The 15,223-nt window shown below is 38.5% G+C and overlaps 1 protein-coding gene across 2 annotated transcripts in view; it reads left to right on the top strand.

Annotated features, from left to right (window-relative positions):
* The window catches only part of ME1 (malic enzyme 1), a 226,460-nt gene that overhangs the window by 85,967 nt on the left and 125,270 nt on the right, over positions 1-15,223 (top strand). For both annotated transcript variants that reach the window (XM_026845283.1, XM_026845282.1), the window contains one exon: positions 4,122-4,271. In XM_026845283.1, coding sequence (XP_026701084.1) covers positions 4,122-4,271 — 150 coding nt within the window. The remainder of the gene's footprint in view (positions 1-4,121; positions 4,272-15,223) is intronic.

The raw sequence follows: 15,223 nt of genomic DNA, 5'->3' as shown, positions 1-15,223 counted from the left end.
TGTATTCTGTGTGAACACCCACCAGTCCTAAATTGACTATTTGTGTAATGCTGTGCTTTGATAAAAAGGTATTTTCCTCTTACATTAGTGGGGCATTATCTTGCTGTGGTGTTTTCTCCAGTTTTTAGCCAAATAAAATGTGCAGGGTTACATTTAAGACTATTGATTGAAAGACTTGGTAACATTTGCATGCAGAAGATACTTCCTTTGACTGTCAATCGCGACATCTTGGGCTCCTTTGCAGAGATAAAATGCCTGTGTGAATTCAGTATGCAAAAACTTGCACATGCAAAATGTGATTTGCAGCTATGTTTATAAGTCAAGTGTCTGACAATTTTAATGGAGTATGTCAATAGAGATCCTGCTCTGAGAACACGTGCATTACATGAGCTCAGTCCTTCAAGGTAAAATGCGAACTCTGGTCTCCTGTACTTACACTCGTATTGAAGCATTTTAAAATGAAAAGTGACTGTGATCCTGCTGCAGTTGCTCCTTGAATACCTTCAGTGATGGAGAATACCAGAAGATGTTAACTGTTTTAACTGGAACTTGAATCAAAATCTCAAGTGCTCCCTACACAGGCAGGTGCTCAAGGACAACCTGGCATAAGAGCATGAGCTATTGCCTTCTATTGAATGTAAATGTACTAATTCTAGAAAAAAAAAATTTCTTGGAGTATGCATCTAACATAGTCTTTGCTCCCATAGGAGCAAGAGATAAAGGGAAGCTGTTGTTTTCCTCCTAGAGCTTGGATTTGATAGTGAGTGTATACCTTGCATTTTATATCCAAATGTAAAAGATTAAATACAAACATTTGAATATTGCAGAGATGGAAGCTGTTAAATACTGTAAATAGAGAGTATTTTCTGATGAAACATTAATGCTGTATATGACAGCATCTTACACTGGCAGGATTGTAGCTTGGTTTTGATTGAAAAGAGAGTGTATGTAAATTCATAAAGTGAAGCTGATAGTACCATGGCATGACATATTTTGGCATTGCTGAAATTCCTTTGCTGACTTGCAGCATGGAATTGCTGTGCTCTGAAGTACCAAGATTTCATACAAAAAATGAATGTGAAACAGCAGCAAATATATTCCTGGTATGCTTGGCAAAAAGGAAGCCAATAACAGGAAATAATTCTATTCCTCTGACTTAATTTGGAAAAGCTGTGATGGATTCTGCAAGTAATTTTTTTTTTTTTTTTTCTCCCTGGGCTTTTCTTTCTTCTAAGAGTCACACTGGTAAAATATTATACTGGATGTGTGAACATTAAGAGAGGTGCCATCAAATCACTTTTCCTGAGAACACTGTGTTATTTTGTTTTTTCTTAAAGTTCTAAGTCTTTAATAGCATTTCTGTATAGATACTGATGCTGCAAAGTAATGGAGCTAAGTATCTTAGCAGGTTAAAATAATAGCATTTCCTTCCACTTTCCTTTATGTGCTCTCATGTTTTGCAAGATAAGAGCAAACATATTTTGGGTTTGTTTCTTTTTTAGCCATTCCATTTTGCCATGTAAAATGCATGCCAGTGATAGTAGGGCCAGTTAACCTAAGAAATCATCAACAATTTTCTGGTAGTTACATCAGTTTTCTTTTGGGTTTTGGATGATGTTTGGTTTATATCCTTTTGCTGCTACTGCATTTCATTCCCTTCATAATAGCAGATTAGCATGAAAAGTTCTTTGGTAAAGGTGGGAGGGTAAAGTAACATACTAAAATCTGGATGTTTGGCAATACCCTCTCTTACTTGCCAGGCCTTGGTTTTCATCCTTGCAAACTCTTATCTGAAATTTTCATTCAAGACTCCTTGTCTGAGGACAGATTATATTTTTATCCCTTTTTATAGCACAAATGGTTGTTCTCAGTATTTTATTGCTTGTTTTCACTATGTTTTCAATTAAATGTGGCCTTCAGTAAAAGATTCCATTAAAGACCGCATTTTAATTATATCTCCTTCTACAACACAGTGCTGAAAAAAACACTTCATGCTTTTAGTTGTGTAGATTAGTTGGATGTTGCTAAAAGATGCATACTTGTTGTCTGATGCATTATAACCAATGCCACATTGAGGATGAAGCATTTTTGATATTCTCCTTAAGAATGAATATTTGAGAAAGTTGATATCCCTAAGCAAGTTATGTGCTGAGAAAGAAGAGGTATTTTATACCTGCCACTGAAAAGTAGCTTATTATTTCAAAGTAAAGTCTTAAGTAGCCACATCTCATTTTAAATGAAAGCAATAAAAAGAAAAAAAATACACAGGCAACTGCTTTGAAACAGTGATGTGGCTTGCATGGATGCTTGCAATCTCTGGTATACAGCAGGCCAGAGTACGCATGATATTATCTAACATCACTTTTGAGATCCTCTGGAAACAAAAGGAATGTCTTCAAATGTATTCATAACTATATGTGAATAATATTCTATTTCAAGGTAAATGTTGGGATAATCATCCCCAGGAGAAAGGTTTTCTTAAAGAAAATGCTCCAATAATTCAAGGACATTGAAAGATACGCTATTATCATAATGGAATACTGGGAAAATGAAAGGTTAGTAGGGAAATGTAATGATAGGAATGAAAATTAGTATGTATGAACATTTGTAGCTGAGAACTACAAGTGCAGGGTCTAATTTAACCTTGGAGAATGTTTAAAACTCATGTATATGATGGAAGGTGGTTCAGGGTGCCACATGGTGATGGTATTTAGAGTACATCTTCAACTCTTTGGTTTCTAGGTCTTTGTTTAGGGTCTAAAGTACCCTTAGTGACAAAAGGGAAGGAACATTGTTTTGCCTCACTTCTGTCACCTCATTATAGTCATTGGCTGCCACACTGCCTGCACTACCCTTGCCTACAATGCTTTTTAAAGGTTTATATAGCAGATTGTGAAAGAAATGATTCCCCGATATAAAGGAATATACAAGCTAAGGTTGAATGAAACAAATGCAGCTTTACTAAACTGTTCTTAGTTAGATAGTTAACTGACAATGTTTGTGGCTCCAAAAGTATGAATTAGATTTTATTGGTGCATGTGATGCATAAGTATGTTGAAGGAAAGTTCATGTGAATCATTCAAGCACACAAGCCTACAGGCTTTTGGAATGAATGTGTTGTATACATTTCCTCAACACTTGCCTAGTAAAATGATAGGCATATTAAACTTTTTGAGTATAAGTAATTAGTAATCCATTGTAAATTAAAAAAACCCCGACCTACATAAATTGTATACATAAGTTAAAGTGATGAGGTTAAATCAAGCTAAAGAAGTGAGGTTTAGAATCATCAGATTCCTAAATATTAAGTGTTCACAAAGTGACCAGTCATACCTGTGTGAACTAGTATAAATTGAAGTCACTCATAGACTCAGTTTGGACTCTTAGGATCTTGGAGTAGTAGTGTTTTTATTCAGCATCAGAGACGAAGGACATCAAGCTAAGCATGAACTTTTTTTCACTCTCATTTCTCAGATTTTTTTTTCTCATTGGTTTTCTTTTTAAAAAAATATAAAACATTCAAATGCAAAAAAAAAAAAAAATTGCTATCCATTAGGAGATAAAACACTGCAGATTTTGTTACAGACATAAACTTCAGGGACGAAGGGCCATATGTGTATGCTTTCTTTTTGAAATATTCAGGTGAAGTATTTATTTGAAATATTATTCTGGATTTAAAAGAAATTTCTCTCGAGGCAAGAGCAGAGAAAGCTAACATTTTTAGTTTAATTTTTTGGAGGCAAGAGTAAGCTTGTTTAAGTTTTATTTAATGATATTCTCATTTCAAGTGGTATGACTGATAGGTAAAGATTAGGTTCTGACAGACCAAATACTCAGTTGCAGCATAGTGTTTTACACCCGGGAGGGATTAGCTTCCTGAGTATGTAGAGTTTGTCAACTTTATGATGGTTTCAGCTTCTCTCTGTCTCAAGCAGTTTGCTATCCTTTGTATCTGAATCATTTGTGCTTTGAAGACAAGGAAGCATTTAAATACACTCAACAAGAAAGAGGCTGTTATAGAACAAACATAGCTTTAATTACTTATCTAAACACCTTTGTATTTCAAAACTTACTTCATATGTTCACTTGATGTCTGTCTAATTATATGTAATTCTCCACAGATATATTCTACTTATGAGTCTTCAGGATCGAAATGAAAAGCTTTTCTATAAAGTGCTGACTTCTGACATCGAAAGGTTCATGCCTATTGTTTATACTCCCACTGTGGGACTGGCTTGCCAACAATATGGTTTAATATTTCGGAGGCCAAGGTATGTAAGTTTGTACTTCAAATAAAAGTAATTCTATCTTATTTTCCTCTTGGCAGCTTTCTGCAGAGGTTTTCTTACATAGCTGAATGTAAGCCAAAACTGCAATAATTGAGATAATTCAAACTACACTTTTGGCCTGTATTAAAGAATAATTTGTATTGCATTAAGAGGGCAAATGGTTGTTTTAATTATATTAAAACATGGGTACATTTTAAATCTCATTAACTGACTTTTTTGGAATCCTAGCTGAATGTTACAAGACCAGAAAAGAATGGATCCTTAGTCTTAGATTTGTCTTAGCAACGTGAAGACCGTAGACTTTTACCTATATAAATATTTGTATTACAGGTATTTTATACATACATATATAAAAATAATATGTATACAAGCTAAGGATGCATTATATATGTACCTACAGACATCTTAAAAATAATCAATAATTATCAAAGGGCCTGTCTCACTGCTTAATAATTTGTTTCATGGCTTGGTTACTGGAGCACTTTTATTCTGTATACAGTATCTGTATTCACAGAGTGATGAGGAAGTCACATGACAGAAGTACAGATGCTTCTGTTTCATTCTGCCCCTTGAACATCAGCCCACAGAGCTGAGATTTATGGTGGTTGCTGTTTGAGTACCCTGTGTATACCAGTGCCTTCAAGTGCAAACTGGAACATCACTTTGGAGCCTTCTCTACAATTTTCTGGCAAATGAAGAGATAAATGAACTGTATGTGCATAGCTCTGATAACAGAAATAGGGTTTTTACAGTCAAGGCATTGATCAAAAAAAAGCAGCTTGCAAGATTAAACAGAACAAATGACTGCTCACAAATTCTTCAGCAGGAGGTATTTGAGGGAGACTTATGGCTTCAAGGTTTTGTTGTTGTTAATGTAAAAATCATTTTAGCCTTGTGACTGACAGAATGAGTCAGGGCCATCTGGCCAACTGCAGAAAAAAAGAATTCCCACTTCTGTACACATTAAAAAGTTCAAAAAGACCTCAGGAATGCTTACTTAAACCTGTTTAATCATATGTGGCTTTTAGGTGCCACCCCTAGCAAAAGAAGTAATCTCCTTTTTTTCCCTCAATATTTACCATTATGGTGATTTTATTGGCCTGCCAGGGAAGCGCTAAATGTCTGGAAATTAAGTCTGTGTAAAAAACTAGTCTCATTGCCCCTTTTTTGATATTTAATTAAGATATTTCACAAGGAGCACTTCTGCCCATGCATATACTTTTAATTTTCTTCCCAGACCTGTGGAGCATCTGTGGAGAAAAAAAACCCTGTTAAATTAGACAACAGTTCAACTGAGTGTCAGTCTGCAACTGGTGAGACACAGCTTGCAACATCAGTTGAAACAAGCCACCCCTTTAGAGATTTTCAGACTCCTGAACTACATTCTTCAGACTGATCCTAAGCACATTCAAGACATGGGGAAAAAAAACCCCACAACCTGATTTGGGAGATAGGGACAGGGAGAGGAAACATTTCAACTTTTTGCCTCTTTTTTTTTTTTTCTTAATGCAGTGGAATTTTTATATGCAGAGGACATAGAAAGATGCTCTAAATCTTTCTCCTCTAGATATTTTACAAGGGCGTGTAGTGGTAGAACAAGTGATAACAGTTTTAAACTGAAAGATTTAAATGTAAGGAAGAAATTCTTCACTGTGTGGGTGGTAGGTTGCTCAGAGAAGCTGTGGCTGCCCCCTCCCTGGAAGTGTTGGACGGGGCTTTGAGCAACCTGGTGTAGAGGAAGGTGTCCCTGCTCATGGCAGTGGGGGTGGAACTAGGTGATCTTTAAGGTCCTTTCCAACTGAAACCATTCCGTGATTAAGACTAAAATCCTAGTTCACATATCTCTGTCACTAATAAATTTATGCATCTGTGTAGTTAACTTGAAGCAAATTATGCTATAGACATGCACTTAGCACAGATACACTGGGAAACAAGTTCTGAGTTCTTCACTATGCAGCTAAGCCACTCTTCAGCCTCTACTGTAATGAGAATTGAGTAGACTGTAAAACTTTATGGATTTGTTTGAATCATTAACGTATGTCACCACAGTCTTACATTTTATTTTCCTTTTAGTTTCAGATACGTTTTTAAAAGCTTCCAAAAGCAAGGTATTATAGCAGTAATACAATACATTGTGCAGGCTTTGGAGTAGCAAGCTGAACTTTCTCAACTCAGCAAATGACTGCAGTATAAAACTACCAGTGCATATAAATAACACTGTACTAACTTTCTGTGTTCCCCATGGATTTTCCTCTATTGTGTTTTAAAAACCTTGTTATTCTGGCACATGGATAGTGAAATTCTATTCTGATTATATATTTAGGTATTCTGGACAGTGACAGTGGTGATCTGAGTTCTCATTGAGCATTCTGATACTTGTATGTTCTTGTATGACTGTATTTACCAATATTGGAATGAAGTCTGATTTTTTTTCTTCCAAAAGAGAGTTCATTTTCTTATTGAAAATGAGCAAATTCAAGGCAGATTATACTACTTAGATAATTTCTATCCTTTATAATATAACTTTAAAACATACACCTTTATAGGACATACCATAATTTTGTATTTCATGCTGTGTTTTTCACTGCAGTTGATCTGCTAATGAATGAATGATGTTTTAAACAATATTAAGTCATGTTTTAACTGGTGTGTCTTTTTGTATTCAGTTGTTGTATGCTTGCATTACTGAAGTCAGCCTTGGCTCTAGTCAGCTGTCTGCTGCTTACCCAACTATATGTGTGCTTTATGTATGTGACTGACTGGCTGGGGAGACGATAAGACATTTATAAAAATCTTTTTTATTTCTAGTCCTGCTGAATTGCCTCACTACTTTCAAATAAGTGTTTTAATGACTGATTTAATTAAAGATGGCTGGAAAACATGTACAATCTACTGCCTAATCAGGATCTCATGAATTTTTTGTTTCTTAAGAGCAAAATATCATCTGCCAAGTCAGATGTTTACTGTTCCCTGTAAAATTCCAAACTGTTATGTTCACATTATCTCACTACCTGCTCTCATCTTCCCATACGAACCAGCTATGCCAGTGTTCATTAGAGGCTTGAGAGGAAAGTACTTGTAGTTTCCTCTTTAACAGGAGGGAGTTTCCTCTTTGCTGCTTAAGAAATACCTATACTTTGTGAGCTTCTGTGCGCTCTGTTACAGAAAGCTGGTTTTTTTTCTGAAGAAAACGTTTTCTAAATTATTCCAAAACCAACTGTGCAAAGCAATCAGCTTCATTTGGTTTGAAATTATATTGTAGAGTGCGACTTACTTAGTGTTAAGGATTATACACCAACATCCCTCATAAACGTCATGCTTCATGAGCTCACAGGGAAGAAAAACTAAACATTTAATTTAACATACAAAAGGAAAAAAGGAGTAAAAGATATAAAATTTAGTCCAGTCTATACATTCTCATGTTTTTTATTTGTTGATTTTTTTCAGTTGTTACAGTTCAGGAAAAAGGTATGTTCTTATTATACCTTAAAAAAAAGCTCTTACCTGTAAGAACTGTGTGTGTCTGTTTCATGCTGACTCATATTTAAATGCTGTCTTTACTGATAAATGAATGTTTTTCTTTCAGAATGATTTTTATTTCAGAATATTTTTATTACTGTCTCTTCCCACAGCTCAGAAAATCTTTTATATTTCATAGTTAAGCAAAGATCCTGTTAGACACAGATTTGTTTATTTAGGTAAATAAGTTAAAAAATACCCAATTACTGCAGATTGTATTGATCACACTGGAAGTTGCAAGGCAATGTCTCATTATTCATTTCAAATATGTAAGGGTTTATTTATATTCAGGTAGATTTCTTTATGTTGTGAAGTGAGTTGGGAGCCCCTGACTTATGAGTTATGTCTTCCGGCAAGGAATAACTGAAATTAATTTAGAGTTTAAAAAGATAGGTGTCTGATGGGATCATTAAATGAGATCATCTTCTGTGACTCCCTTACAAGATTGTATGGGCTCATATGATGTGCTTACAGTTACAGAAGGACACTGTGGCTCAGGCAAGATGTTTTTCATCCTGAAGCAGTATTTTGCAGAATAAACATTCATGGCTGACCAGCTGACTGTCTGATTAAGCAACATTTCTCAAGAGAACCAGCTGCAAAGTAACATGACTCACTGATTTGAAGCTCCTCTGGATAACTGATATTTGTTTGTAAAATTCAAACTCAAGATTGCTTTACTAGCTCTGAATATTCAGCTTAGAATCCACCAGTTTAATAAATAAGAGCATTATTGTAGAAATAAACAGTACAGAGCTGATAGCAGATCTGTAACATGCACCTACCTACACCACATAGTTACAGAAATATTATTTAGAAGATCAGTGTCTCTGGTCTTCCTCACAACCTTTGCAGAGGATGAGGAAAGAAAGAGGCTCCTCCAGGAGAAGGGGGAAGGGGACAAAACTGGAACTCCCAGATATAAGTTCCAGGGTAGATTACCAGAGCTTTCGGGCTGTTGTGCCAGCAATGAACCTCACCCTGACATCCCAGTGGAGACAAGGGATGGAGACATGCAGCACAACAAAGATGCAAGGGAGATTGATGGATCAGTAACTGTGGTAACACCAGTGAAAGGTCAGGCCAGCCTTAGGACCTCTGAATGCAAAAAGGTGCTGGGGACATCAGCCCATCTGAAGTGCATCTACACCAATGCACACAGCATGGGTAACAAACAGGAGGAGTTGAAGCCATGATGCATCAGGAAAATTATGATGTTGTGGCTGTTACAGAAACACGTTGGGATGTCTGCCATGACTGGAGTGTGCCAGTTGATGGCTACAAGGTCTTTAGGAGGGACAGACAAGGAAGGAGAGGTGGTGGGTGGTGCTGTATTTTAGGGACACTTAAGATTGATTTGAGTACAAACGTAGTGAAGACAGGGTGGAGTGTCTTTGTGTTAGAATCAGGAGGAAGGCCAACAGGGCAGATGTTGTGGTGGGGGTCTACTATAGGCCACCCACCCAGGACAGAGAGGTGGATGAAATATTCTATAGGCATTTAGGAGAAATCTCAAGATCACTTGTCCTTGTTCTTGTGGGAGACTTTAACTTTCCAGACATCTGCTGGAAATAAACACAGCAGAGCAGAACCAGTCCCAGAGATTCCTGGAATGTGTGGGAGATAACTTCCTGACACAGCTGGTGAGTGAACCAACCAGAGAAGATGCCCTGCTGGATCTCCTCTTTGTAAACAGAGAAGGATTGGTGGATGATGTGGTGGTTGGAGGCTGACTAGGGTACAGCGATCATGAAATAACAGAGTTCTCTATTCTTAGAGAGGCCAGGAAAGGGCTAAGCATAATTGACATCCTGCACTTCCACAGAGCTGATTTTGACTTGTTTAGACACCTGCTTGACAGAATCTTTTGGGAGATGTATAGGGGTAAAGGGTACAGGGGTCCAGGAAGTCTGGACACTGTTTGAGAAGGAAGGCATGATGGCACAGGAGCAGGCTGTCCCCACGTGCTGTAAGAGAATCCGGCGACAGAGAAAATCACCCTGGCTAAGCAGGGAGCTTTGGCAGGAACTCAGGGAGAAAAGGAGAGTTCATGACCTTTGGAAGAAGGGGCTAGCCACTCACAGTGATTACAAAGATGCTGTGAGGCTATGCAGGGTGGAAATCAGGAGGTCTAAAGCCCAGCTAGAAATTAATCTGGCTTCAGCAGTCAAGGACAACAAGAAATGGTTCTAAAATTATGTCAAGAGCAAAAGAAAGAACAGGGAGAATCTCCATCCCCCACTAGATGCAGGAGGAAACATGATAAGTGATGAGGAGAAGGCTGAGGTCTTTAATGCCTTCTTTACCTCAGTCTTTAATAACAAGACCAGTTGTACTGAGGGAATCCAGTCTCCTCAACCGGAAGACAGAGACTGGGAGAACGACCCCCCCTCAGCCCAGGAGGAGACAGTCAGTGACCTGCTGCATCACACAGACACACACAAGTCTATGAGACTGGATGGGATACACCCGAGGGTGCTGAAGGAGCTGGCTGGGGTGCTCGCCAAGCTGCTTTCCATCATTTACCAGCAGTCCTGGCTGACTGGGGAGGTCCTGACAGATTGGAAATTGGCCAGTGTGACACCCATCTATAAGAAGGGCTGGAAGGGTGATCCAGGAAATGACAGGCCTGTCAGCTTGATTTCAGTGCCAGGGAAGCTGATGGAGCAGCTCATCCTGAGTACCATCACACAACACATGCGGGACAACCAGATGCTCAGGCCCAGTCAGCATGGGTTTATGAAAGGCAGGTCCTGCCTGACAAACCTGATCTCCTTCTACGACAGGGCGACCTGTTTATTGGATGAGGGAAAGGCTGTGGATGTTGTCTACCTTGACTTTAGTAAGACCTTTGACACCATTTCCCACAGCATTCTCCTGGTGAAACTGGCTGCTGGTGGCTTGGATGGGCACACGCTTTGCTGGGTAAAGAACTGTCTGGATGTCCAGGCCCAAAGAGTCGTGGTGAACGGAGTTAAATCCAGTTGGTGGCCAGTCATGAGTGGTGTCCCCCAGGGCTCAGTGTTGGGGCCACTCCTGTTTAACATCTTTATTGATGATCTAGACGAGGGGATCGAGTGCACCCTCAGTCAGTTGGCAGATGACACCCAGTTGGGTGGGAGTGTTGATCTGCTCGAGGGCAGGGAGGCTCTGCAGAGAGACCTGGACAGGCTGGAGCCATGGGCTGAGGCCAACTGGAGGAGTTTCAATGAGGCCAAATGCCGGGGGCTGCCCTTGGGCCACAACAACCCCCAGCAGCGCTACAGGCTTGGGGAGGAGTGGCTGGAGAGCTGCCAGTCAGAGAGGGACCTGGGGGTGCTGATTGACAGCTGGCTGAACAGGAGCCAGCAGTGTGCCCAGGTGGCCAAGAAGGCCAATGGCATCCTGGCTTGTGTCAGCAATAGTGTGGCCAGCAGGGACAGGGAAGGGATCTGACCCCTGCACTGGCACTGGGGAGGCCGCCCCTCGATTCCTGTGTTCAGTTTTGGGCCCCTCACTCCAAAAAGGACATTGAATGACTCGAGCGTGTCCAGAGAAGGGCAACGGAGCTGGTGCAGGGTCTGGAGCACAGGTCGTACGGGGAGCGGCTGAGGGAACTGGGGGTGTTTAGTCTGGAGAAGAGGAGGCTGAGGGGAGACTCATCGCCCTCTACAGCTCCCTGAAAGGAGGTTGCAGAGAGCTGGGGATGAGTCTCTTTAACCAAGTAATAAGTGATAGGACAAGAGGGAATGGCCTCAAGTTGCGCCCGGGAGAGTTTAGCCTAGATATTAGGAAGTATTTCTTTCCAGAAGGGATTTTTATGTGTTGGAATGGGCTGCCCAGGGAGGTGATGGAGTCCGCATCCCTGGAGGTGTTTAAGAGTAGGGTTGACAAAGTGCTGAGGGATATGGTGTAGTTGGGAACTGTCGGTGTTACGTTAATGGTTGGATTGGATGATCTTCAATTTCTTTTTGAACCTAGATGATTCTGTGATTCTTTGACTTTGGACCTGTACAGATAAAATTTGTAAAGACTTATGATGAGAGTGTAATGGAGTTGTGGTTTTATTGCAGTTATCATGCTAACGTTAGGAGCATTTTCTCAGAATCTCTACTAGGTCACTTTTTGGGTGCAGAGTTTCTATCCATCATTTAAAAATAAATTCTTAAGGTAAAAAATTCTTCAGTTGCACAAAGCGTGTGCCTACATATGACAACTTCTGCTGACTTGCCACGAAACTATCTATTTCTGTAAATGTATTTCTGAAATATAAAAGTTCTTTCAGTTGCTTTATTCACCCCAAAAGAAGAAATATTGGAAAGTTCAATGGAAATTTTCTCTAAGAATCCAAAATCAACTTTTTACATCGTATAGGGAACACCCAGGAGTTTAAGGTTCTTGTGTAATTCCGCATTCAGAAAGGAGTGGAAAAATTGCCAAGTTTTGCTCTGCTGAAGACTTTAGATGTTGTTAAAATGTTAGGTGACTGTTTATGTATTTCCATTCCTAGAAGGAAAAGCCATTTGAAACAGAATATGAACAGAGAAAGCCCTGGTAACTGCTGCAGCCACGCAGACATGGCAAAGTTCCTCTGAAATAACTTCCCAATGCAGTCACATGCTGTCAAGTTGACAAGGAATAATTTTTAAAGCAGCTACACTGAATCTGATGCTGCATATTGAACATACAGATGCAATCTCTTAAAAAGGCAAAGTATGTCAGCCTTCACTTTGTTATTTTTTCTTTTTTTTTAAAGACACATAGAAGCAGATCTTGTTCAGCAAACAGTTGTCACAGAAGTTTTCTTCTGCAGTAACTCTTTCAACTCTTTTTTGTCTTGTTTTCCTTCCTCTGAAATGACTAGACATAGCATATCTAGAGGTCTCTTATTTGCCCCAAGTCTAAGCAAGATTAAATTTTGAATTTATACTACTTTTAATACGTATTTTAAAAATGTGTTTGGTTTAGCTCTTTTAATATTTTATAGGGCACTTGGAATTTTATTAACAGTCTTTAGTGCCAGCTTTTCAGAAGGCAGTTTATCATGCTAAATATTCAGTTTGTAAATGCTGATATTATACCAGATTGCATCCTCATTGAAGTGTGACTGACTCAGCATATACAAATTTGAGTTCCTTTCCTCTTAATCCTCAAAGGGAATGGATTTATTTACATTTATTGTATGCATCTACATTTACAGTGGTTCAGATGCACCATAGTGAATGCAAGTACTGCAAGTGTGAGTTTTTCCTTCGTTGACATAGTAATGTTTACATATTAAGACTGTTAGCTGCAAAACAGCATTGCTTTTTAACAAAGAAAATGAATTAGAGAATAGGGAAATATTTATTTCCTGTGACAGAACTTACAAAATATTAGACCCTGACAGCAGAAGCTGCAGTCTGTTTGCCAGCGCTGTGGTTCATTTAATAACTTTTTGGGTGTTTTTTAATGATACTTACATTGGATTCTGGCTTTATCTTTCTCTTAATTCCATTGGATGCCTTTGACATCCATGTCTCTTGAGAAACCAGTTCTGACTTACAGGAGGCCAAAAATTGTAAAGTACTCCTGGATAACATGAGCCAAGAAAGTTCAGTTCCTGGTGCTTCTTTGTGACTATCTGTCTCACCCTCAGATAACGTGTTATTTTCTTGGTTGAGACCAGAAGGTCTGTATTCATTTGACCTAACTTCACTACTATAACTACCCCCTTAGATTTTTTCAGTACATCTGCATGTTTTTTCCCAGTCAAAACATACATACATACATACATACATACATACATATATATATATATATATGTACTTTTTTAATCTGGTTGTTACTATGGATAATTATCTTAGTATCTTAATTTAGTTAAAAGTTATTATTGTGTAACATAAAATTATATTAAAAGATAGAACAAAGCAAGTTCAGTTTCAGTTATTTTTCCTAGTATTTTTTCTCTGGAAACTATGCAGAATTTTCATCTGGAAGGAAAAAAAAGAAAGTGCAAACATTTCTCAAGTGAGCTTTTGTAAGGGATTGATCATTAGGGCAGTGTCTGAAATCAAAATGTTTTGCAATAAATACATAAAATACAGCAAAATGCTTCATTGAAATACTCTGTTGGAGTTTCATTCTGAAGCAGGCACTCTTGTGGGTTGTGTGTATTAACAACATGACTCAGGTGGCAAATTATTCTGTAACATTAGTACAGAGAATTAGCATAGCTGTAGCATTTCTTCTAATTGTAGAGAATCTTTCTCTTATTGACTTCAAAAGCCTGGTGATGAGGGCAGTTGCAGTCCCCACCAAGCATTTTTGAAATATATGTTGGTTTGTAATTTTCACTTTTGTCTCTTGTGAAGATGACAATGATTGACACTTTCCAGGCAGCATTTTGTCTTTGTTTTTTGTATAGCCTTTCCACTGAATTCAAGCATCATGACATCTCATGACACCCAGTAATTTTGCTCTTTGGGATGAATCTGATCTGCTTCTGTTATCTTCATCAAGCTAAAACTTAACCTTAGCATGCTGTTGCTTCCTCAGCTAGAAAGTAAAGCTAATAGATTCTCATAACATAACATTTTCCCTGCTCTGAAAAGTTGGAAAAGGAGAATTGGCACGGTGTGAGATGTTGAATTCCTCTCTTCTCGTAGACTGTCTTCTACAAACACGCTATGCTGGATTGTGCTGAAGGTGTATTCAACTTGATCTGTCAGCAGCTAGTAATGCTGCTGTAGGGTAAGGTGTGAGAATCTTGCACAGAAGATGTCAGTTGGCCTCAATTTGGTCTTGAGAGTGCTCTATAAACGTTAAGCCAATTTTTCATTCTAAGAAATAGTTGAATGAAAAAAAAAAATTATGTCTTGATTTTTGAAAACTTTAGGGTTTTTTTAGCCTAACCATTTAGGTTATATGTGTGCAGTCATCTGGTCTCTCTTGTGAACTGTGTTAAATTCATGACTTCTGGCAATAGGCTTGACCATTTACTTATAGCATGATTTTTCTCTTTTTATTACACTTGCGCCCTAGAAAAAAGTAATGAATGCTTAGCCCATGCTAAACTGAGAATGCATAGGCCTGACCTAACATTATGAAATATGATGTCCTCCATGTGGTGTTATTTTTTTGTATGTTCTTAGTGCTTGCATGTAGGTGTTACCTACAGCATTAGTGGAAGGGGATGGTATTTACAGAAGACATGCTTTGAGCTATTCATTCATTTAGTTTTGTCTGAGTTGGAGCTTTACCTGTTATTAGCCTCTTCCTACTCTCATAAGCTGCATACATGATTTTTTTATGCAGGTAACCTTCTAGGGGCTTTTCATCATGCTCATAAAAGCTTTGTCTTGACACACACCACAAGCATGGATTTTCTGGCTTTCAGACTCAAGTTCGTACCTCTTGGTGCATTGCTCTGTTTTTTCTGGAGGGAGTACATCTGG

Source organism: Athene cunicularia, assembly GCF_003259725.1.
Source record: "Athene cunicularia isolate RWA chromosome 3 unlocalized genomic scaffold, athCun1 chr3_part1, whole genome shotgun sequence".
In the NCBI taxonomy this organism is placed as follows: Eukaryota; Metazoa; Chordata; class Aves; order Strigiformes; family Strigidae; genus Athene; species Athene cunicularia.
Note: the sequence above shows the minus strand (reverse complement) of the source record. Positions and strands in the feature narration are given on the sequence as shown.